At 38.8% G+C, this 24,250-nt stretch overlaps 1 protein-coding gene across 5 annotated transcripts in view; it reads left to right on the top strand.

The window, feature by feature from the left end:
* Positions 1–24,250, top strand: part of STAG1 (stromal antigen 1) — a 126,601-nt gene that overhangs the window by 40,720 nt on the left and 61,631 nt on the right. For 4 of the 5 annotated variants that reach the window (XM_042878162.1, XM_042878163.1, XM_042878159.1 and 1 more), the window contains exons 5-8: positions 12,851–12,927; positions 14,947–15,151; positions 17,853–18,004; positions 21,653–21,726. In XM_042878162.1, the coding sequence (XP_042734096.1) occupies positions 12,851–12,927; positions 14,947–15,151; positions 17,853–18,004; positions 21,653–21,726 (508 nt within the window). Of the gene's footprint in view, positions 1–4,522; positions 4,640–12,850; positions 12,928–14,946; positions 15,152–17,852; positions 18,005–21,652; positions 21,727–24,250 lie in introns of those variants that run through there. The other variant, XM_042878164.1, reaches the window with a different exon arrangement.

Here is a 24,250-nt window from a genome sequence, read left to right as displayed (position 1 = left end):
TATTAGTAGTGGGATTCTAATAGTAAGGTGTGTTTAATTCAGCTTACAATATTAATAGGAGTTGAGCTCGCTCACTTTGCTCCAACCAAGGTAGGTTAGAAAATAGAGACACTCCAGGGATCAGGTTCAGTATCAAAGACATGGGTCAAGTTACAGATAAACTGCAGGGCTTCTATCTAGGTTTAACTTGCACAGATGATTGCGCAGATGGATATTCCATAGCTTTCCCCAGGGAAAAAAAGAATTAATCTTACTAAGTGGCTTTTGTTTCCCAGTGCTCTGAAGGGAGACTGAGCAGCAAGCTGCTTTCGGGAAACACAAGTGTCTGCGCTCCTCACCCCCTGGTAGTGTTCTTCCCTGCCTGCATGTGCCAAGTAAAGCTTGCAGTTGTGTATAGAAACAGTGAGATATTGCAGTGTTTTGTAAGATGCATTTAACCTTTAGGTATTTTGAGACTTTGATCTCATGGAAACAGCGTAACGTGGCAGGCATTTTGAAAATGGGAAGTACTTGCATTTCTTTTTTGTTCATATCAGCCTGCAGTGACAGCAAAAAAAAAGTAAAGAAATGCTAGGGGGAAAAAATGTAATTAACTGTGTGAGATCTCATTAACAGGGAAAACTCAAGGAGCAGAAGAAACTGAAACATCTGACTTGTACTTTTATATAACAGAGGGATGAAGGATGAAGAGGTAAACTTGTGGCAAGTATAAAGCAAAAGAAAGAAAGAATGGACTCCAAAAGTTAGAAGAAAGGAACGGGTTCTGTGAGGGCAGGTTTTCACAGGTGAGCTTAGGAAGCTGCAGAGGCAGATGGCCGTACATCCCAGTGCTTTAGCTCTGCTTCATTGTCCAAAATGTGTATTTGTTTCATCTGGTGTGTACGCTGTGGAGCTGCTCTAGGCTGCTGCACAGCGGTACAGCTATAATATACTGCTGAACAGGGCTGTCAATTAAAAATGTAACTCGATCTTTGAGCACTCATCAAGCAGATGACCCATAGTGTAATACCCTTTGGTATTAATATTGTGGATATTAAGAAAAATTTCATGTAGGAGGGACAGCAAAGTGATTACTAGACAAGAGTCTGTGTAGACCGGTGGTTACATCTGAGAATGTAGTTATGCCAAAAAAAAATTGGTACAATACAGAAAATGAAGCATTACTAATCATCTTAAAAATTGTAGTGGAGAAATCCTTGCATGAAGACTTCCAGACATCTTAAACTGATAGCAGGGGGGAGAGAGCACTGAGAAGTGGAACCAGAAGAGTGACTGCTTTATTGAGCGGCTGCATGCATGGCATCTTGCATTTGGAAATTGCAGAGAGTTATACTAGCAGCATAATACTTCATGTGTTGTAAGTGCAGTTTGTAGTTCATGTCAAACACAGTTTCAGCTAATTATTTTTTCAAGGTAGTGTCCAAAGCAATCTGAGGGGAAATTGTAAATAAGATTTTAAAGCATTTTCCAGATTAAGCCTGCCATGCTTCCCATATTCCTGTTTTTCTGCTTTTTCCTTAATAGTATTTGATTAATTTTTTTGTTAACTAGTGTTCGTTATTTCTCCACTCAAGCTCTTCATTCCCACTTGTATTTCACCCTCTATTTGTTGCTATTGGTCCTCTAGCACTCTTTCTAATTCTGCATAGGTATAGGTATACCTTTGTCTTTGTCTACTCTCAAATACATAGGGAATCCTAGACATCTGCTGTTGAGGAACTAGGGATTTATTGACCTTTCTCAGCTTTTTGCTGCTCTTTCTGCATTCCCACTTACATACTTTGTCAGCACTGTCATGATCTCTGTGTGTTCTCTCATCTTTCCTTGCTTTGCATCTCCAGTTGCCATTCCATGCAGCTTCAGATGCAGCCTCAGAGCTGCCCTAGAAAGGCCCTTTCTCCAGCCTTCTCATGAAAGCTGCCAGCACTTTTTCTTTTCTTAGTTGTGAGGTGACAGTTCCCACTTGCATTATATTTATTGCAAACATATCCAGACTTTCACTGATTCAGGCTCTAGTATAGGCTCTCTTTCCTCTGCCAAAGCATTTTGAACAGTTAAGTTTACTTTAAGTATGATAATTCCTGTTATTTTTTTATAATAGCCAAATCCAGATAAGGAATTTAAAAAAATTCTTGTGGGCTTTTTTGCATAGGCTTTCAGCTAATTTTTCTTATCTGCCTTGTAAATAAAGACACCTCCTGTTGTGTAATTGGCTAGCCCATGCACAGCACACGGGTAAAAATGTTTTTGAGACAGCAGATACAGTTTTTGTGCCACTCCTATGGGGAGGACTTTTTTCAGATAAATGTTAATGTTTAAAGCACAGCTGTTACTTCTTACTCCTGATTTTCAGTTTACTTGGGGGCTGGGCTCAGCGTTCCTCAGACAGTTCTTGAAGATCATGAAATGGAATCTTGCAGTTCTTAGTTCTATATAACAGATACATATTTGCAGTAAGAAAGGAGCAGGATTCTAGCCAAGGCTAACAGAATGGAATCCTCTCCAGTAAAGAAGGGCTAATGCAAGCTCTTCCCTTTCTTCTTAATTTTTTTCTTACATACCCAAAAGAAGGTGGTAGAGGCAGTGTACTTGCAGATACCATTGTTTGTGTGTTGTATTTTTTGGAATTGAGCTATGATAGCCCAATGTAGATGTCTGAAAAATGAAGAATGTGCCGTTATGGGCCTTCTTCGACATAGTTTAGATTGTCCATGCTCACGTAGGAACTCTGACGTGATAGAAAATAGCAATCTGCAGCATCCTCATCAGTTCCTCATGTACAACCTCCCTCTTTCTTCCATCATTTACCTGCCAAGTTCATTGGCTGTATCAAGAGCTGCACACGTCCAAAATGCAATAATTTCACCAGCACAACCCCCGTTCATTTCCAGGCCTATTCTCTGTTCTGATGAAGTTCAACAGAATTGTGGACAGCTGTGTAAGTTGACTGACACATCACAGTGTGCACAGAAGAAACTAAATGAGGATTGCAGAGAGCGTCTAAAGTTTGGCACATGCTTTCTGCTAAGTGCACAAATTATGTATTTTTTGCAGACAGTTTCTCAAATTTGTTTATTACCTTAAACAAAGAAAAGCCCCATGCATGTGCTCAGATATTCAAAAAGTGCTGGAGTGAACAAACAGATAAGAGAAAATGGAGTTTTTTCTTAGCAAGGTAGGAAAAAAGAGCTATGTGAAAAAGGAGAATTTCTCTCATCTTGTGTACTTGTAAATGGGGAACGATGAAGATAAAGGCGTTGCTGTCAGCCAGCTCTGGTAACCTTTTGCATTGGCTTTTCATAGATGGTGGCTGGTAAATGCTTTTCATCTCTACTTGAAACAAATAATTTCCTGAGAAGCAGAATTAATGAGGAGTAATACCCTGTGTGTCTGCACTGCTTGTCTTTATTGAGTGGTCTGAAAGCTACTGAGCATACTGATCAAGTGGCAGATAGTCTTTGTGAGAGATGATGCTCTGAATGCCATGTAATTCTCTAAAAAAGAGTTTCAGTAGAAGCTTATACATTTTTGGAAGCTAAATCAGCTATATAGACAAACAGCGCTGCGGAAGAGGTTGCTGTGCTCCAGTTGAAGCTTTTCCTGAGAAGGAGCAGCATTCACATTGTGAACATCCCTGCCCGGCTCTGGCCTCGGGGTTTTTTGGTGTCTGAGCAGACTGAGGTAATGATTTAGATTGTTTTTGGCTTCTGCTCAACTACCTGCTTTGGTAAAAGTCATTGGAACATTTTAGATTTGTCAGATTTGGTTGAAAGAAACAGCTTGGATGTTACTAAGCACAATAATTAAAGATAGAAATGCCTACAAACTTCATTTCCTCTTTTCAGATTAATAAAAAAGCAGATCATCTTTTTCAGGAAGCTCATGGCTTTCGTATAATCAGCAGAAACAAATGTTTTAGACTTCAGTTGCTTCAAACACATTTCTGTGTCTCCAGTCTTCTTGTTGTGAAGCACAACAGCATTTATCAAATGGACTGCTCAAGTTTGTTAGCTTTCTGCTGGTTATGTAGCATTAATTTTGCTGTTATGTGGGAAGATACCTGCCTGGTAACTCTCAGAGTGATGAGCAGGGAATTCTGAAAAATGAATATCTATATTTTATCTATTGTTAGTTTCATTATCTATATTTTTTGCCTTTTGGAAAATTCAGTGTTCTTAAAACCACTCAGCTTTATTGCAATTACTACACAATATCGTAGGCACAAAGAGGGTCTGCTGGTTCCTTGTAAGTACAAATACAGGTACAAAACAGTTTGTTTTAGCTGAAATTGGTTTATCAGACAGATTCAGTGTTTTCAAGACCTTTGCTGTTTTTACCCCATGCTTCAGCTGTGCACTGTAACAAGAGACACCTGCTACCAAACTTCAGTTTGCACAGCAGGAACTTATAACACCTCGATAGCCAGCCTAGCAGCATGGGGCTGGTGCAGCGAATGTGGGTTTGGTTATGGCTGTAGCCTTTTAGCAATTGAAGTAATATTTTTACCCAGTCCTTGGCTATGAAAACGTTCTTGGTGTTAAGCTCTATTAATGTGCTTGCGGTTGGATTGTCTGAGTCTTGTGTCCTTGGGCACTGCTGGGAAGGGTCTGGCTGCTTTGTTGTTACACCTTCCAAACAGGTAGGTGTATTTGCTGGTAAGATCCCCATTGGAGGAGGGGGGAAAGCCTCCTTTTCACTGTGGGAAGCTTGAGGGCTTGTATGTTAGCAGTGCAGCTGATGGGTGACATCTTTCCTAGATGTGGAAATAGCCTGATAAAAGTACTCTCAAAGAGTAGTTGTTCCTGCACTTTCAGCCCTTCCTCCGGGCTACTGATGTTTCTGTTGCTGGATTTGAGTAACTTCTGACAGGATGAAGCTGTCATATGAAGGGTTAAACTGTTACTCCTAGAGTCTGTTGTTGTTTCCAGTGATCTGAAAATGTAACCTCTTTGCTCAGTAGTGTCTTGAGAGGTGAAATTAAGAATCAGAAATTAAAGATGAGTTTATGTGTATATATTAAAAATAAATAAGTCTATCATAAAATTACATTGCATCTGCATCTTGAGTGTAGAATGCATTTCAGACCATCTCACTTCCAAAAGAACATAGAGAAAGACCCAAGCACCAGGGAAAAGAATGACAAATAGAGGAATATTTACAGTTTCTTGCAAAAAAAAAATCCCATTTTTATCCTGCAAAACAATTGGGCAGCATTTCTAGAAATAGAATGAGTTACTTTCTTAGAGAGTGTAGAGCTGAGCTGCAGTTCAGTGGTGTGAAAAGTCCAAAACAGCTCAGAGGTGGTAGATCCACTAGCAGCAGTAAGCACAACATTCTCAGTGTGGCTTAGCAACCTGCAGCTGAGTAAACCTGAACTACTGCCCAGTGCAAGCTGGATTTGTACACATGCATGTCCTTGCACACCTCCTAACACCTAGTGCTGATTTCTGAGTATGGAAGTCCTTACGTTGTTTTCTGGTTCCTGAGATCGATGTGAAACGTTTCTCTTAGCAAGTTTCCTTGTAGCACAAACATGGGAAACTGCAAGAATGAATAGTGCCTGCAAAAAAAAAAAAAAAAGAAAAAGAAATCAGTTGTAGAATCAGTAGTAAGCAGGTGGAAAGTTTCAGGAGTTTAAACCCGGGAATGCATTGGAGCCAGTGCTTTGCCCTTGATCACAGGCTGTTCAATCACAGCAAGGTGAGGCAGTGCAGGGCAGGACACAGCTGCTGGGGGCCTGTAGCTGAGGATGCTTCCACAAGCATTAAGACATTACGAGGAACAAAGCACTGCCTTTGGGGTAGCGAAGGCTCTGGAGCTGCTGCTCATGTTTGTGCCATTTACTGTTGTTCAAGTCTGCTGTGATCTGACAAAAAGGTGGATGCCTTCTGAGAATTATTACTTTGAGCCATCAAAGCATGAAAGGATTCGTTTTGTTGTCATTCAGTACAAATACCACAATGCAAGTTGTGTGGCTTTAGTTATTAATTATGTGGCTTCTGTTATTCAAAGTCGGAGACATTAACATCAAGATGAAAAGCAGCTTACCGTTTCCAAAGGCAAATACTGTAAAACTGTGCCAAAACAATATGATCTGACTGAAACTCAGGGAGGAGGTTTCCTGTGTATAAAAAATGTTAAGACTTGAATACATGAAGCGTGCTATTTCTGGATGCATTAAATTATGCAGATCTGCCCCTTTTTCTAGCAATAGCTTGTGGAATTACGGTGGGTTTTTTTCTTCTGAAATGCATTATTTGCTGTTCTATCAGTTTTGTTACTCTGAAATTATTTTGCAGCCTTGGCTGTCAGCCTTAATTTCAGCTATTCTAAATAATTTTGTTACTGGCAAACTTTGCCTGCTTCATCCTTCCTTTCAGAGCATTTATATCTGCTGCTAAGCATATTTCTATCAAAATTCTTGTTTAAAAAGATGTATTGCCTTCTGAAAAGTGGCTATTTTTCTTCTTTTTCTTTCTTTTTTTTTTTTTTTATTAAATCTTTTAATCTAAAAGAAAACCTTTATTATTGTTTGACAGACAATTTAAAAACTAAAATAAGGAAGTTCATTATAAGGTTTTGAAAATGGGTGCGCTTTACGTAAATGCATGACTTTTGACTTATTGGTGCTTAGGAAGCTCCAAACCATTTGTGAAGCACTGCTTTGCCAAAATAACTCCAAGCCTTGGGTAGGCCCAGCTGTTCCATAGCACATAACCTTCTAGGCTGGCACAACAGTCTCATTTAGTGGCTGGTAGTTCTTTGGGTCAGGGCTGGGTTCTGTATTTTTTCTCTTTCATTCTTCAGACGCTTAGATGACTTTAAGCAAGTAGCAGATTCTCACACATAACAGATTGGGAATTCCATAGGATTTTGTTTATTTACAATAGACATTTAATTTCTGTCACTTCTTACAATAAGAATATGTGGTTATTTTTCAGCCTGGAGGAAATGGCTGGATTGTCATTACTGCATATCACTGTCCTCTTTAGCATTTTCAGAGAGTCTTTGGTGTGTATCTCACTGTGTCTGTAATAAGAGAACTGTTATCTTCACTGGTGTGTTCTGGGTCAATATAACTTATATGAAGGATTGAACAGCCAAATGGTATGAATCACTGGTTGTATACATGAATTTGTCAGCTTCTTAATCTTATTCAAAACTTTAAAGTGTGACGTAGAATTGTTCACACTAACAATGAAACAATGTCCTTGAATTGGGATGCCAGAAATAGCAACAATAATTGCTATTTCGTGCTACAGTTCTGCTTCTAGAGCAGTGCAGTGAAGCCTGTGTCAGTCAAAAGAAGTCCTCCCACCTTTATTAGCACTTCTGACCTCTTGTATTGAGGGCTGTGTACAGCTATGCTCACTATTGATGTTACTGGTTGGTTGAAGTCAGTTTCCTGTTCAGTGAATTTTTGAGGTTTCCATACTGAGTATCATCTTTAAGGCCAAATTTGGTTTTGAAATATCAGCAGGAAGTGAAGCTAATTCTTGCCTAAGCTAAAGTTACGTAAACCAGAACAGTAACAGATTTCTGTGCCTTGTATTATGGAGGATGTAGCATTAGAAATGCTTTCATAGAGGTCCCTTTGAACGTGCCTCTCACTGTCTCAGTCAATTACTGTGTAGTTTCACATGCATGCCTTTATTGGCCATGAAATGAGCGCAGAGTAGGAACTGTAGGGGGCAGTCAGGCTTTGGGAGGAGAGAGCACAAAAGGGTCATAGAATGGAAAGGACCCTAATGACCAAAGTTCCCTCCATTCCAGAAACTGGGTTTTGTTGCAGACTTTTTTCTGGTTCAACATGGAAAAATGTCTCTATTCTCAAGTATTTCTTCACGATGATGATTAAAAATTTAGTGTATTTGTTACTTTCTCTTCTGTCTAGTGGAAGTCTATTCCTTTCATATGTTTCTCATGCTGTTTATGGCTCCCAGTGGAGTTAGTAGAGAACTCTGTAATGGCATTTCTGGTCTTTGTTTTTTCTTATTTATTTAATTCAAAGAATAACTGTTTGAAAGCATTTTTAGCAAAAGTTGAGATCTGAAAATTCAGAAGCAGCAGCTTGCCCCTAAATCCTTGTCCCGTGTAATACCAGTGCTTCTGTTTGGTCTGAAGACTAGTGTAAGTCTCTGGAAAATGTCTCAGCAATGATAGAAGGGGAGAGAATGGGGCAGTTTCTGTTGCAGGAGTTTACAGCCACCAAAACAGGTGGCATATGGTTATGTGCCATACAGTAATTGGTGAGATGAAGGGTCTTACACTAGTGAGGTGTCATCAAGGAGTAGAAGATACTAAGTCGAGGATTATCCGTTTAGTTTGTGTAATGTGGTGGTGACTGTTCTCTGATACAGAAGGTAGAGAACACAAATGGAGAATATTTCCTGTGAGAGGTAACTCTTATTGTTGGGATGGCAACTTAAATGGGCTGAGTCATTAAAATAATATTCCCAGTTCTACAAGAGCAAAGTAATGGTGATGATCTTCAGAAGAGGATGTGAACGTACTGAGAACATAGAGATGAAAGTCCGCATGGGAAGCACAACCAAGAGAAAAGAATGAATGCTCCTAAAAAGGATGCTTAACTGTCAGTACAAAATGACTTAAAGCTAAAGAAGAATAGGAACTATAGTAAGTGAACAACATATTTGATTCATACACTATGCAGTAGTCTGAAAATCAGAATGTGGAGTGATAAATAATGAAAGGTAAATATTCAAGAATTGTGGAGTAATGCATACAGCGAGGAAAATGAAGCACAACAAAGTGATGCTGTGGTAAGCAAAAGGATAAGTGGAAGATCAAACCAAGAATTAGACAACAAGAGAATGCACTTTCCTTGTGTGTTTAATTTGACTGGTAAGGTCTTAACTTTGCAGGGAAATTTCAATTAATACATTTGAATGTGATTTGGGAATTGACACACTTGATACTTGGTTTCTGTTTTGTATTAGGATGGTAAACATAAATGAGCTGCTGGAATTCTTTCTAGTAATTTCCTCTGGTTCTCTGGTTGAAAAGGTTTTAATTGTATAAGGATGTGATTTATTTTTTCCCCATTGGGGTTCTTGCTGTTTCATTCAGTATGTGTCCATGATCTGAAACTGTTGGAAGGACAAATCAGGGCTGTGTCTTTTAGGACAATAATGCTTTTGAATACTATTTCTTTGGCAGCAGAAGCTGGGCAATATAGAGAGAGCACAAGTAATTGGGGAATAGGTCGGTTAAAGCATCTTCAATCCTTGGGTGTGCCACAGAAGTTAACATACACCTATTCAGGCTGTCTTCTTTCTAAAACCCTGATCTCTGGTTTGAGTAAAGTGTTTCAGTATTCAAGCTTGGAAGTGAATGGAAAGCTCTGATTTAGGGTGCTTAACATCTATTGGACCCAGTACTGTTTCCATTTAGATTAACGATTAATACATATTCATTCCAATCAGGTAAGATCTATGTTAATATTCCTAGGGTATGGTGTGCAACTCACAGAAAATAGAACTTAAAAAACCAGTGCGTGTAATTTCTGGTTAGTTTCAGGTTGTTCTTTTCTGGGAACAGTCAGTGAAATATTCCAGAAGTACGTATGACATAGGGTGAGTCATGAGAAATAATGTATGGTTTGATGCTGGTCCTTTTTTACCATCTTTCATACAGAGGTTTGTCATTAATGCTCTTGAGATGATTTTGAAACTGTGCTTTATGGATGTTGCAGAAGTGGATTATTTCTGTCCTACAGTGTTAGTGGGGAGAAAGGTGTAGGAAATGAACATTGAATGAAATTGGGGGAAAGAAATATTGCCCACCTAGGTGTTGTGTAATTGTCATTCATCCTTGCAAGATCTTTATTGAACTTATCTTGACGGTTTCACCATGCTCTGATCACTATTGACTTTTTGCTATGCAAAAGAGTACATTTCCCACTCTGTAGCAGCTGTGTTTGGGCAGGTGGTACAAAGAAGGGATGATGCTGGCTTTATAGCTTCCCTGAGTGGAAGTAGTGGAGATGAAACCTCACTGTGATTCATGGGATGTAATTCATTGCCAACTGTCAGGAACTTGGATTTCAGGAGTCCATTTAGTGAGCAATTTGTATTCATTAGCAGTGTTTAAATGACTGTAGGCTATTAGAGGTGGAGCACCACTGCTGCCAAAGCCTTTTTTTTTTGTTGTATAAACTTCTCTTTCTTGCGTAAGTACTGGAATTGCCAACTTTCAGATTTTTGTTGTTGTTGCTTTTTGTCTGTGAAGCTCTCTAGAACAGCTGGATTACTCTTCTCACTGTAAAAATACTGAGCTGTCTTCACTTCCATGGGCTCTCGTCCTCTCTGGCACCCCTTGGAGATGTCAGGAGCTTCTTTCATCCTGTGCATGCCCCTACCCCATGCCCACAGTGAGCTGGGCCAACGCTGATTTGGAAAACATGCCTAGAGTCTGAAGACACTTTCACTGTAACAGCACTGCGTGGTGATCAGTAGCAACCCTCAGGTGCCCAGGAGATAGCTGAAGCCCTTTCTGTTCTAGCTGAGGAAGTTACAACGTCTTGCCATGATTCAGGGGAGATGCCTGTGGTCTGTGGTCCTGTGACTGCAACTTTGCCCCTGGGCAGCTTACAGGTTTCTGCAGTTGTGGAACAGTAGATGCAATCTGTTGTCTGATAGTGACATGGGAGTTGCATCTTATACCAGCCATCAGCTTTCCTTGGGTGCTCATACTGCATCTGTAAGGTTGTGCAATTGAAGAAGCAGGGATAAACAGGCCTAGTCATAAATGTATTATGTTGCAGCAATGCAATTAAAAAAAAAATAAATTCAGTGCTTGAAGTAGTTACTCCTGAAACCAATTGCTTTAAAGAAATTGTTCAGGCAAAAACTATACTTGACTGTTAAGTAACGTAAGTAACAGGAGGTCATTTAAAAGCTAGAAATATCTGAGGCCTTAAGTAATAGTGACCACAGTACAATTACATTCCATACCCTCAGGGAGAAAAGATACAGAGAACTACATCAGAATTACACGAAATTAAAGGGAGATTTGTACTGAGTGAAATGCATTAACAAAGAGCTTTTCTTACAGAACTTTTACTTTTGTCCAACAAAGTAACATGATTATATATTTTGTGGAAACTATTTAAGGTGATTAACAGAAGTCATAAATAAATTGAATGAGTAAAATTTGAATCAGGGCTATGGAAAATATAAAGAACCAACAGTCAGTGAGGTATGCACTCGGTGGGATTACGTTGCTAATCAAAGTAAGGACAGATGATAGCATGGAGTGAGAGGGATAAATGCAGCTGAGGTGGATTTGCTGTTCAACACACTGAGACGTACTGAAACTATAATAATATTGAGGGAAATGTAATTTATCTGTACTTAGAGATGAGTTTGAAGCTGATAAAACAGCATTCTGTCATGCGGTATTCTTTTGGGTTTTTGTTTCATATTAGTATACTATGTTACTAATTGCTTATTCAAAATATGGAAATTGCTATGCACAAACATAAATCACTGTTTTTAGAACTGGGCTGACAGTGTAACCTAGTATGAAGTAGATAAGTAAATATTACTTCATGAAGAAACACTGCTGCGACAAGAAATCAAGACTTACACTGCGTTCTGAAATAGTGTCCCAGCAAAGATGTAGAAGATGGGTGAGCTCTGTGTTTGCACACATTGAAATCTGTATGTTTCTAATGCTTGTTTTTCAAGGAAAAAAAATAGTGGAATTAAAACATTCCCATAACTGTTGCTATACTTACCTTTGTTACCTTTGCACAGAAATTACTGGTAGCTGTTACTGTGGCTTGAATTTTTGGAGCCATGCAGTGGACTGTGAATGTAGTTGAATTTTTAGTCTTTGTAATGCTAACAAGGTTGTGCTGCTGCTCCGTGGTTTACTTAAGTTTTATGAATTTCCTCCATTAGCAAAAAGGGGATTGTCAAGTGGCAAAAAGATGGTGATGAATTAAAATGCGTGCATGTATATCACACAGTAACAAAAAATAAAACTTCCATGTGTTGACTTGTGATACGTGGTTGGAGATTCAGGCAGTGTTTAATTACTAAGGCAGTGGTGTGTTGTAAAGGTATTTGTTTATTCTGATTGAATTTAGGATCAAGTCACAAGAACTTTCATTAATTGCCATTGTGTTGTCATATTTTCAATGTTTGCTATCACTGTTCAATTTACAATGTGGGGTCACCACTAACAATGTAATTGTTCAGCAAAGGGGAGGATGACATAATCCACACGAAGGAGTAATGTAGATGCAAATACTGCTTTAGTCCTGAGCTGGCCCACATCCTGACTGACCCCTTTGAGCCTTTGGTTTTTGAGAACCTTACTGACTGCAGTGCCATGTGATGCAGTTGTTAGCTCTGGTCTGGAAGCCACTCATGTATCTCCAAATAGAGATCATGGAATATCTGTTATTATGGGAGGGGGAGGATTGCTAGTAAAGGCCATAGAACTGAAAGACAGACTTAATTTGATTTTACAGACACAATTAAAACCAATTAAACACACACACACAAAAAAAAAAAAAACCAACAAAAAAAAACACAATTAAATTTGTTGACTGCAGACATGAGTCCTGCATTAGTGTTGAGCTGCTGCTGTATCACACATACTCAGTTTTGAAGAGTAAATTTCATAACTTCTCTTCAGATCGTTGTACCGTTTCTTCAAAAGAACACCTGTTCAAAGTGTTTCTACTATCACTGCATTATATGGTCTTTCATGTGTGTTACTGAGCTGTACGTTCAGCAGCAGAAAGACTTTGATATTGATGTTTTGATATAAAAATACGAGTTGTGTTAATTTCTTTTGTTCCCTTATTACGCTACAGGTACTGTAAGAATTGAAATGTTCAGGAACATGCAAAATGCAGAAATAATAAGGAAAATGACAGAAGAATTTGATGAGGTATGGTATACAGATATTATACAGTACTTTTAGTATATATTCTACAAATAATATACAAACATCAAATAGCTTTAAGCGTTATGAAATATGTTACAGTGTGCTTTGGTTGTAAACCAGAAATGCAGCAGGCAAGAAACCAGTGGTAAGCAATGTTTCTGTACAAGAAATTGCCCCAACAAGCAAAGCAGCAATTTAAACTGCAGTATGAAAATTGGTGGGCCGATATTAGCTTTAGAAGGAATAATAATGGAAAAACAAAAATAAAATAAATTGGAAGGGTAGTTACAGTTATTTATCTTGATAAGTCAGTGATGTGAATTGAGTAGGACTTGGATGCTGAAATAACAATAGTGAAAAGTTTGCTATCTGACATGCTGAAAGGCTTAATTGTACTATCACAAAAATCATGGAGCAGGCTCCCATCTCATACTGTAAGAGAGCCTAGCCAAGTCTGTCTGTATGAAAGCTGCCTTAGGTCCATACTGGTTCTTCATCTATCTGTATCCTAGGTATTAGAGCTGACTGTAGCAGAGACATTAGTAAGAGGAGGCAGTAGAAGAACTGTAGAAAGTTTTCTCACCCCACCTGTATTTGTGCTGCTGTGCTGGATGCTGTAGTTCACTGCTTGAAACTGCCATCCTACAACAAAGAACTCTGCATTCCTGGGACAGGACTGCAGGCTTGGCGTTTGCTCTGTTTCTGTGTGCAAATTAATATTTTGTTCACTTGAATTGGCAGTTTAAACCAAATAGTAAGTTGACACAAAAGTTCTGTTTTGTAGCAGTGTTACACAAATAGTCTTTGAAATGTTCTAAGCATTTTGTTTGAAACAAATGTTCTGCAGAAGAAAAATGTTCCAAATCTTAATGATTTTGAGCTTTGAAATTTTGAAATTAGGGAGTGTGGTGCCTCTAATTAACTTTTTTTGTTTGTTTTGAAACAGAGTTCTTGTTTCTCTTAAATTAGGCATTCAAATGCTATTTGTTAAGATGTCTCTTAGCATTGTAGTGATAGAAATAAGGTCCTTAAGACAACCTTACAGTTGTCTTTTTTTAATATTTGTGTACTTTTTTCTTGGCAATTCTAACCATTGTAGTATGATTGTAATATCACAATACTGAGTTTGAGTTCAGTTTGATTGTGCCTTTTTGTTTTGCTGGAGTACAGCATCTTCTGTAAAGCTCAGGTTAAAGGGTATTTGATTGCAGCTCCTCTGGTGAAGTTGCTGGCTTTGCCTGGATGGATAACAGAGCTGCTTGTTCTTCGTGAAAACACAGAATTAATAAGTAGAGATGGTTTTAACTTTGATGCTGCAGACTTCCTATCTTTGGGGAGAGATCCAGGTTGAACATTAGTACCTTAGCATTTTGAATAAATCTGGAATTGACTTACAAATCAGGTGACCAAGAAGTTTATGAGTTTTCTAGTGGGAGGGGGCAGTCTCACTGAGATGCAGTATTGTGAAATTAATCTTGGAAAGAAGTTAAGCATGAAAAAAATCCATTGCATCTCTCAGAAGGTAGGTTTAACCACAAGAAAAAGGAAAAGTTTGCAAGATCAAAAAAGGGAGATATTTAGTTTCTGATAAGATCTCAGCTGCAAACTTGAGTAAAGCACATTTTGTGGGGAGAGGCAGCCAGATTAGAATATTCCACCTGGGGTGGAGGTGGAGGGTGGAGAATGGTACAAGTATTCAGTCACACAGGACTTTCTTTAGGTTTTGACCTTAGATACTTTGAATTTTTCCTTTGTCATCCTTTGCCTCCATTTCCTAACTCAGGACATAAGGAAAAGAATTGTCAGGATGCGTATTTGGATTAGGTATAGCTAGCTAATAAAGCAAGCATGGCACAGTTACAATCAAATCTCTTAATAAGTGATTTCGTGCCTACAAGGTTCTTTATTTATGGAAGAATTAATAGTTGTTGTTTGTTCTGCATTGTCTGGGGGAAAAGTACACTGTGCAGCTTAGGAACTTGGTCCATGTTCACGGAGACTATTCGTTTTCTCGTCCTCCAGGACAGCGGTGATTACCCCCTTACCATGCCTGGGCCACAGTGGAAGAAGTTTCGATCCAATTTTTGTGAGTTCATTGGAGTGCTCATTCGACAGTGTCAGTACAGCATCATCTATGATGAGTACATGATGGACACGGTGATCTCTCTTCTGACTGGTTTGTCAGATTCCCAGGTCCGGGCTTTCAGGCACACCAGTACATTAGCTGGTAAGTGAAATGGTGCAAAGGGGTGTTTTCAAAGAAGTTATTAATTGTTTCGTTGCTTTGAGAATTACAGCTAATTTTGATACAGGTAGAACTTGACAAGCACTGAGAACTCTGGAAAGCTTGATCAAATCCAAGCACCGTGTGCATCGTAACTGTACTTAGTATGCACTTTTCTTTTTGAAAGAGAATATATCAGCCTCACAGGTTCCTGTCAAATCCAGGGGACTCTAGTGAATCCTTCTGGAGCAGAAGTGGCCTATTCGTGTCTTGTGTTTATTAATCATTTGTTGTATGCCTTAGTCATTTCTCATTTCAGAATGCAAACTGATTCTAAGTGTCAATAAAATTGTGTGCCTTCACTCTTGAGAAACATAATGCTGGGAATATTGGGCCAAAATTCCGTATCTCACTGGTTTCTACCTCTGCCATCCTGCACTTTTCAACACATCTGCCTACATCTGAGTCAGATTGGTTATATTATTAGACAGAAATAGCCTTTGTAAGTGTATTTCATGTGACGTTTGTTAGAAATCTCTGATAACATGGATGAATTGCTGTGTAGAAGTAGCTATATTTCTCCATTTGTAAATTAATACTACAATTCCTAGCTTAGGTACAGACATCTAAAACTAGTTGAATCAGGTGGTGTCTTTCTACCTATCTCATAGTGAAATGCATCTTCTTGGAACGCTGCTGAAAATCTGTGCCAGTTATTTAATCTGAAATGGAGACTGGATTCATCTCTGGCTGATACTGGACACTGATCTTGACTTGCTGTTTGCAAGAGAGATCACAGAGAGAGAATAATGCTAATATATGCCCGGTGTATGTTGTACTCTGAAAGTAATGCCTCCTGTGTATTTCCATGGAAACGATAATGAATACAAAGAGCACGGTAACACTACTGGGTAGAGCAAATTCTTGACTAAAAAACACAGTTTTTCAACATAGTCACCACCATTAGCTGTGCATTTTTGCGAGTGATGACCAAGAGCCTGCATACCACACTCGTGCAAATGTGCACCAGTGAAGGTGACTCACTGTCACTGCAGCCATTGCTGAAGCACACCACCACTACTTCGCTGGGTTACATCCAGTCTTTGGTCTCCAGAAACATTCAGCCAGTGTCAATGAACATCACTGAGTGCCATGTTTTCCACATGGAGGAATTCCCTTCCACTCCTTTGTACACACTTCAGTGTCAGACTCCATTCTGTCAGACTGCCTCTCTGCTGCTGTCTGTCACACAGCAACATGTAGTGGGATATTGATGGGAAGGCTCCACTTCTGCTGCCAAACCACCAGTGTCCACTTCTGATGCCTGGGGCCAAGGTAATAAAATGAGGCATTACTTCTGGAACAGCTCCAATAGTCTTAGTCTCTTAAATTGGTTGGTTCATCCTGATGTGGGCAAATGTTTGAAAAGCATGAGAGGTTTGGTTGGAAAGAGGAAATGGCAGCATACATTAGAGATGTTACCCAAGAACCATGCAATGTAGAAGTTCTGTAACCAGAAACTGTGAGCGAGGATGAGCAAATGCCAAGGCCTGTGTTCATCACAGCTGGTTTCAATTATTTAAGGCAGTGCTGGCTTCTTGCATGAGAGGCAAGATCAATTAATATGCCATACACTTACTTATTTTTATGTATTAACAAGCTATGGGAGCTTTGTTTTGACTCTGCAAATGTCCCTTAGGCTAGTATTTGCACGTTAGATTATACTGCTGTACTGCAAAGAAGAGGTCAGCATGATGCTGTGAAGCTCAGACTTGATAAGAAACTATGAAAATCTTTCAGAATTTCATTTATACTTTCTGAGGTCTTTGTTTTCAATTTTCCTTGTGCTAGCCAATTTGAATGAGAAATGATTCATTGTAGCAAGAAACAAAGGTAAGAAGTTTATGTGGGTACTTCCAGACTTACAGGCTTTAAGCAGTGGTAAGAGTTAACCATACAGTTTCACTTCTCCATTTGTATAATTGCTTGTTGATCTTGAGGACAGTGCTGCATATTTAACCAGAGAGAATGCAATTGTTAATTTTTTTTTTCTGTTTTCAGTGTTGTAAACTGTGATGTAACCACAAAGAACATGGGAAAGACACTTGCTAATGTATTTTTTAACACTGAATTAAGACGGAAATATATATGTTAAGGATGTTGTATCCAGAAGGTTTGCAAATGTGAACAAAAGGGTACTTGAAGTTCTAATAATATATTTATACAATCACACACTTGCCTTTAAAGCAGGGTCGGATTATCTTTCAGAGATGTGTTGCTGTGGTCCCTGTAAATTCATTAATTCTCAGTGTCTAAGAGTTACTCACTGGTTAAGAGTTGCACTTCATGTGGAGGCATCTGTAATGATACTTCCCAGTAGAGAAAGGCCTGTATCCCACAGCAACTGGCTTCACGATATACACTGATCCATGGATTCATACTCTTGGTCTATGATGTTATGCACTTTGAACTTGCAGAAAGGGTAAATAACATTGCCTGGAGCTCAATTTGGTACATATACTCTGATTTCTGATCTTTAGGTCAGCCGAGTGACCCGGGTATTGCTTGGGTGGGAAGTGCCTATCCAGATGGTTCTGTATCAGGGTCAGGATGGTTATTTTCTGTGAGTATGGATCTGCTTGAGGCAATATTTTTGAGCTCTGACTGCAGGTTAAGAGTCATATTCTGTCTTTTGCTTTTGCAGCTATGAAGCTTATGACTGCTCTTGTGAACGTTGCCTTAAACCTGAGCATTCATCAGGATAATACACAGAGGCAGTACGAAGCTGAGAGAAACAAAATGATTGGCAAAAGAGCTAATGAAAGATTGGAGCTGCTGCTTCAGAAAAGAAAAGAGGCAAGTGAAAAGATGTTTTGTTTCCTGGCTCGTGGGTATTCCCTCCAGCAGAAGGTCTGGGCTGATTTGTGACTTCAGTTATAAGAAATGAGGGATTAGTTCTGCTTTGGCGTTTGTGTGATCTCAAGCATGCTACAAGGCCCACACTTGTAAATTTTATATCACCATGTACAGTTGAGTTTGTATGCTGCTCTGCTTACACAAGATGATTTCTATTCTCTGTCTCATACACGTGACCAGGCAGGGAGAAAACCTGTCTCAGTGGTTTATAGTAACCTACTGCAGTTGTGCAGGATGGTTTTTAAAAGATTCTCTTGTAGTCCATCACTGTACCCCCCATTTCTCCCATTAAGCACTGCGATTATTATGCAGTGTCTTGTTATCTCTTCTTTTTGTAACTACTTTTGAAAGACACCAATCAGGGCTATAGCACTTGGACTCTAGAAAGAGAAGCTAGGGAGACATTCAAGTCACCTTTAGCAAATATCACACTGCCACTACGTGATCAAAACCATTAGAAGGATGCTGTAATCATCCTTAAATTCAATACATCCTAGGAAATTCAGTTTTAGAGTTATATTTAAAAAAAAACAAACACAATAACAACAAAAAAAAAACAAACCAGAAATAATAAGAATCAGAATGTGAACATTCACACAGCCAGAATCTGTAAGGATGCCAGGCAAAATTCATAACTTATATATTAAAAATAATAAATTTAAATCTTAGTTTTGAATGCGTTTCTTTCACCGCTGTTTTTCTCTGTGGGAAGTTAAGGATTCCCTACCTGTGTATACCTTGGGTTCTTCTAGGTATAACTTTTGACTTTAAATTGCTTGACATTACAGTTTTAGTCTGGGGAATAATTACAATTGTATCTAAACTGTGATCCACAGAACAGTTTTCTCTTGATTTTATAGTTCTTGAAAATAGTTAATTAATAAAAGTGAGAATCACTTGTGCTGAAACTGAAAGGCAAGCATTTGAAATGAAGCGTGTCAGTCTTAAAGAAGCAGAATCTCAGAAGCAGTGTCGCTTGGCTGTCACAGCTGGGAAACAGGTTTTATCCCACATCTGTTGATGGTCACTTGAATTTTCCAGAGGACCAAGTAGCTATTGAGGCCCACAAACTCAATTCAGTATCTGTGGACGTCCTTTGTTCTTGTTCATCAACATTTCTTTTCAGTGACTTTTGGAGATGCAGCACATAACTGCTCTGGGGAGATCTTGCAACTTTGATGCACAGGGCAGTGAAAGCCTGAATGAGAATAAGGTTAAATGTTTGGCTTTACCTCTTAACATGTCTCTGTTTTCTCTGCTCCTGAAATCTTATAAAAATATTGCATAGGAGCAAGCCAGAGAAGAGTGGTGATGACTGAGTGTGTGTGGTAGCAAACATAGGAGGGCAAATGAAATGAAAAGGAATCGTTAGGTTTAGATGGTATAGTGGCCCTGTGTGAGAATTCATAGCATAGTGCTGTTTATTCCTGTGCTTAAATGTGCTGAATTTACAGTAGTATTTCTGTGCCAGCACTTCCTTACTAGATTCTTTTGATGCAGTGCCATCAATAAAAGCTCATAAGCACCTTCATCAGCATACGTTTATCCTCTTGAAGTTATTCACGGGCAGTTTGCAATCTCAGTGTGGGAAATTAATTAGCAGTAGAAAAGATGGGATGCTTTCTCTGATGTGCTTCGTTCTCGTGTCATTTTCTACATACTTGATGTGAAAGTAGGGCTTGAAGATCTGTGCTTGTCAGTGAGATTTTCAAACTGGATGAGGTTAGTAATATAAACGGCTACAAACAGAAATAGTTGTGCTTTAATTGCTGCCAGTAGTAATTCAAGTTTACACTTCTCATACATGTGTTTTTGAGTCTCCCCAACTGCTTGCAGTCAACAAAAGAGTGTTTCCATTAATTTTGCTTACATTTGAGAGGCATGATATTAAATTGCTTCTGCATTGGTAAGAGCAGGAATTGTAAGGCAGTTCTCTCTCAGAATTAAGCATTCAAATTCAGGTACGTGATCCAGAAAAGCTGCAATTATAAAAACTAGTTGCTGTTATGAAGAAAATTTGTGAAAGAGTTGCTAATATTGATGCTGAAATACACCTGGAATGCCAAAGATTCTGCAGACATTGGGCAGGTTGGGAATCTTCACTGACTGTCCCAGTCCCAATCCTGTGGAAGTTAACCTTACCTTAGTGCTAAGTTACGTGTTTGTAGGAGAATGTACAAAAGTGGGCATTGATGATGCTGACTTTCATTTGTTTACATTAGTGCCTACTATTATATAATGCTTTGTGCTGTGAAATTAATTCATTTCTCAGGTATTTGATAGTTCAGTCAAGAAGCTGCCCCATACTTTTGCAAAAGTTTTCCCATTTGCAAAATTGAGGCTGCACCTCCCTACGTTTTAGAAACCTGTGAGGCTTCATTTACTGAATGTTACAAGATCTTATCTGGAAGGTAGTGTAGAAATATTTATAAACATGGCTTGAAAAATATAAACCCCTAGGGGAAAGTGTTTCTGAGCCTGTGCTATCCAGGAAGTCGAAACAGCTGATGATAATTGTGCCTCTGGCGTGAAGATATTTTCTGTGTTAAATGTATGTGTCCATGATTACAGTTTGTATTATTTTGTGTATATGTGCAGTTACTACAAGGCTCAGTTGTGGTTTTTATACTGAAAATATGAAGATTTTTAAATTAACATTCATTGTTATGTTGTGCTTTGACATTCAAAAAAAAACCTTGGTTGAGGAAAGGTGGCTTTGAGTGTTGTAGCAGTTCTACTCCAAAAGTTGATTGTATAAAATTGGCATCATCTTGTTTATCAGAGCTGCATTTTGATGTCATCAAGTCATCTTTATGTAGGTTAGCACAAAAGCTGATGGTATGAGAATACTTTAATTCTTTCCAAGGTGTTCTTTGAGGGTTTATTAACAGATCCATTGACACAAAGAAATCTTTCCATAGTACTCAATAAGTGCATTCATATTAGAGAGGACCTATTAAGAATTTATTTTTTTAATCATTTTTACCACTCAGAGCACTGTGTTGTTTTGTTTTTGTTTGGCTGCTCTGCAGTGTAAGATTTGGGACTGGGTGGCAGCAGTGTTAAGTGTCCACATTCTGACTCTGGAATGCTTCCTCATTCAGACACTGGATTGCTGTGGGTGATGAAGTTAAAGCAGCTCATACTCATGCTTGAGACTGAGCACATGCTGAAGTACTTTTCTTACATAGGGCATCCAGTTTTTTAAGGGGGCCTTCCTGGTCCATAACTGCTCAGTAACCAGCTTCATGTTTGAGCTGCTGTTCTTACCCAGTTGCCTGTTTGACTGCTGTACTGCTGCCATTACATGTGGAGTCTACAGCCTGAATTTCTGTAGCAAAAAAAAAAGGGGGATGACCTCAAAGGACTAATTTGGAACTAAATTCATTGATGTTTGTAGTGAATGTTAAGGTGCTGTATACATGTGTATGTGAATGCACACCATATAGGCTGGAAAAGTAAAAAATGATTGATCTACTAATACCTTTAATTAAGTGCTCTTTTTGTGGTCTCCTAATGCTTCCCAATAACAAATTGCAGAATATTAAATTATAATGAGCAGTGATCTTTTATTTACTTATTTTACAGCTACAAGAAAACCAAGATGAAATCGAAAATATGATGAACTCTATTTTTAAGGGCATATTTGTTCATAGATACCGGTAAGAAACTGCTACACTATGCTTTGCTAGCAATGTGTGATCATAACTAATGCCAAAGTCAATTTCTCTGATTTTCCCTCTCATGTTCTAGATGTCACAAAAGCAGTATCAAAATAACTGAAGTCCTTGAAGAAAATCTTAAGCCTAGAATTTGCACAGTAGATCTGTCCACAGAACTTTATCTTAATTCAGCAAAACAGCTTTCAGGAGCTGTGGAAGACATGCCATCTCACTCCATGTCTCCTAACAAGAGAAGTTGTCTGCAGTGGGAGCATAAGCATTACATATCTTAAGAAAAATCATGACCGCTGTGTATCGTAACAGGGCAGGTTTGGTTGCTGGCTCCCTGAGTCTTCCATTTCCTTTTGTGTATCTTAAGTGTAAACAGCAAATTTCTGACGTTTCCATAATATATGCATTACTCACAGCTATAAGTTTATTTTAGGCTTTTTGCCCTCTTTAAAAACTACATTAAGGCACTGAAAAACCTTAATTCCAATTAGCATGTAGTGTTTGCTTATTGTTTTGGATGTTTGTAACAAGAGCATTAACCAGTAATTGTAATGATATCACATCACTTTTTTCCAATAGTTGAGATGCTCTGTCTTGTGAATAGAAAGGCACATCAAGTTATATTCATGTGCACCTGTGTGTCCTGTTCATTCTAGCACTGCACAAACCAGTAGATATGGACTATTCTATGCTGTTTTGGAGTATGGTTTATCAGAGCACATTTCAGTCTTTCAGGGTAGATTTAGGGTTGTTTTGCATCTGCAGCGTATTGATGAATCTAGCTTTTTAAATGTTAATTGGCTGACTGCAGTCAAAAGATAAAATTCAACAATGCTTAACTATGCAATTAACCTTTTAGATTTAAATTCTGGATTAAAATATCAACTGTGAAAACTTTCAGACAAAATGCAGAAAGCATGAAAAATGTGATTGAGAAAAGGTTTGGCACACAAAGACCATACAATTAAAGTGGGCGGAGAGATAATTGCACTTATGAGGAAAAGTGTGCAGAAAACTTGGAAGAGGCCTGTCCTAAGGAATGTGTGATTGAGCAGCACAGTGGGGTCTCTTCAAATCGGTGCAGATCAACCACATTAACTTAAATTACCTTCAGCTTTGCACCTCGGTAACCTCAGTTGCTGATCAGATGGACTGAGAAAACCAGTAGGTGCAATGAGCAGCCACTCCAGCAAGAGCCTGAGGAGCAAACCTGCCTCCACCTGACATATCCTAATTATCCGTTATAGACTCTTTGTTTCAGTGTCCCACATACATCTGACGTTAATCAAAATACTCAGATGCAATTTAGCATGAAATATATGTGCTCAGGTGGCACTTTAATTGACTTTTTCTCTGAACATCACTGCTGGGCAACTAGTACAGCCTACTGCCTGTTTGCTATGCTTTGTCCTAAATTTTGTGGGCCTGCCTTGACAAACCAAGTTGCTTCATGTTACTAAGAGTAGAAATATTTGTGTTAGGTATTCCTACAAAAAAGGTGAAAGTTTCTTTTTGGTAATGCCATCACCTGGAAGATGGTGGCAGAATGGAGACTGGTGCGTCTCTAATTGTTGTGTCTCTCCAGCTACTTCAGGCTGTTCTGCTGGTTTTCCATGCCTCACACATGAATTTTTTCTCATGCACTTCTGTACTGAAGATTTTAACTTTTTGTGCTGATAAATCTGTAATTACTTTAATTGCTTTATTCTTTCTGTCTTCCTGCCAGTCTGGCTTTTTTTTCTTTCTTGGGGTAAAAGTTTATGGTGCCTGAGAACTATTTGAACGGGGGATCAGCTTTTCACTGTCTGCCTAGAGAGGCTCAAATGCATTCTTACAGAAAAGATAAATGTTCCTGATATTGTCTGGCTGTGCTGCATGATTAAATAGCTGTTGACAGTTGAGTTCTTCCTGAGCTTGCCGTAAAATCCTTCCAGAATGTTTCGGTTATCAAATTTATAAGGTGGTGAAATAACTTCTCTTCGCTGTCGCTACATTCCCTGTAACAAATGCAGTTCTGGTAGTGCAAAGCCTTGGTTGTAATAACTTATTTAGTACATTCTCCCTTACAGCATTAGAATTCCCTGGTAGGAACAGCTTATTTAATGACTTACTCTGCTTGTAATGCAGCTTATCTACACTGTGGATTGACTGTTACCTTCCAGTTTCAAAGGTTACAGCGCAGCTGTCTGCTGGGAGCTTAAACAGACCGGTTACAGTGATTCTGTTTGGAAGTTGGTAGAAGCAGTGTGGTTCATGTTGCACAATGATGGTGATCTGGTGGCATGCCTAGAGATTTGCTAATAGCACTCGTGTAATAATTAAATGCATGCTATAAGCTGTTATTGCAGTACAGCCTCCTCTCAGTGATATTGCATATAATGAGAAAGGCTCGTATTGGTGACTGAAATGTATCTTCTAGTCATGTGTGATACTGCCATTGTGTGACATGTCAGACAATCTGAATGATCTGTGGTTTTCACCTTGGTGCCTTGAAGATCATCTAAAGTATGGC

The sequence above is a fragment of the Lagopus leucura genome, unplaced genomic scaffold, assembly GCF_019238085.1.
Source record: "Lagopus leucura isolate 7727_CA_CO unplaced genomic scaffold, USGS_WTPT01 Super-Scaffold_100021, whole genome shotgun sequence".
Lineage (NCBI taxonomy): Eukaryota > Metazoa > Chordata > Aves > Galliformes > Phasianidae > Lagopus > Lagopus leucura.
The sequence above is the reverse complement of the archived record's forward strand: the minus strand, read 5'-3'. Positions and strand labels throughout refer to the sequence as shown.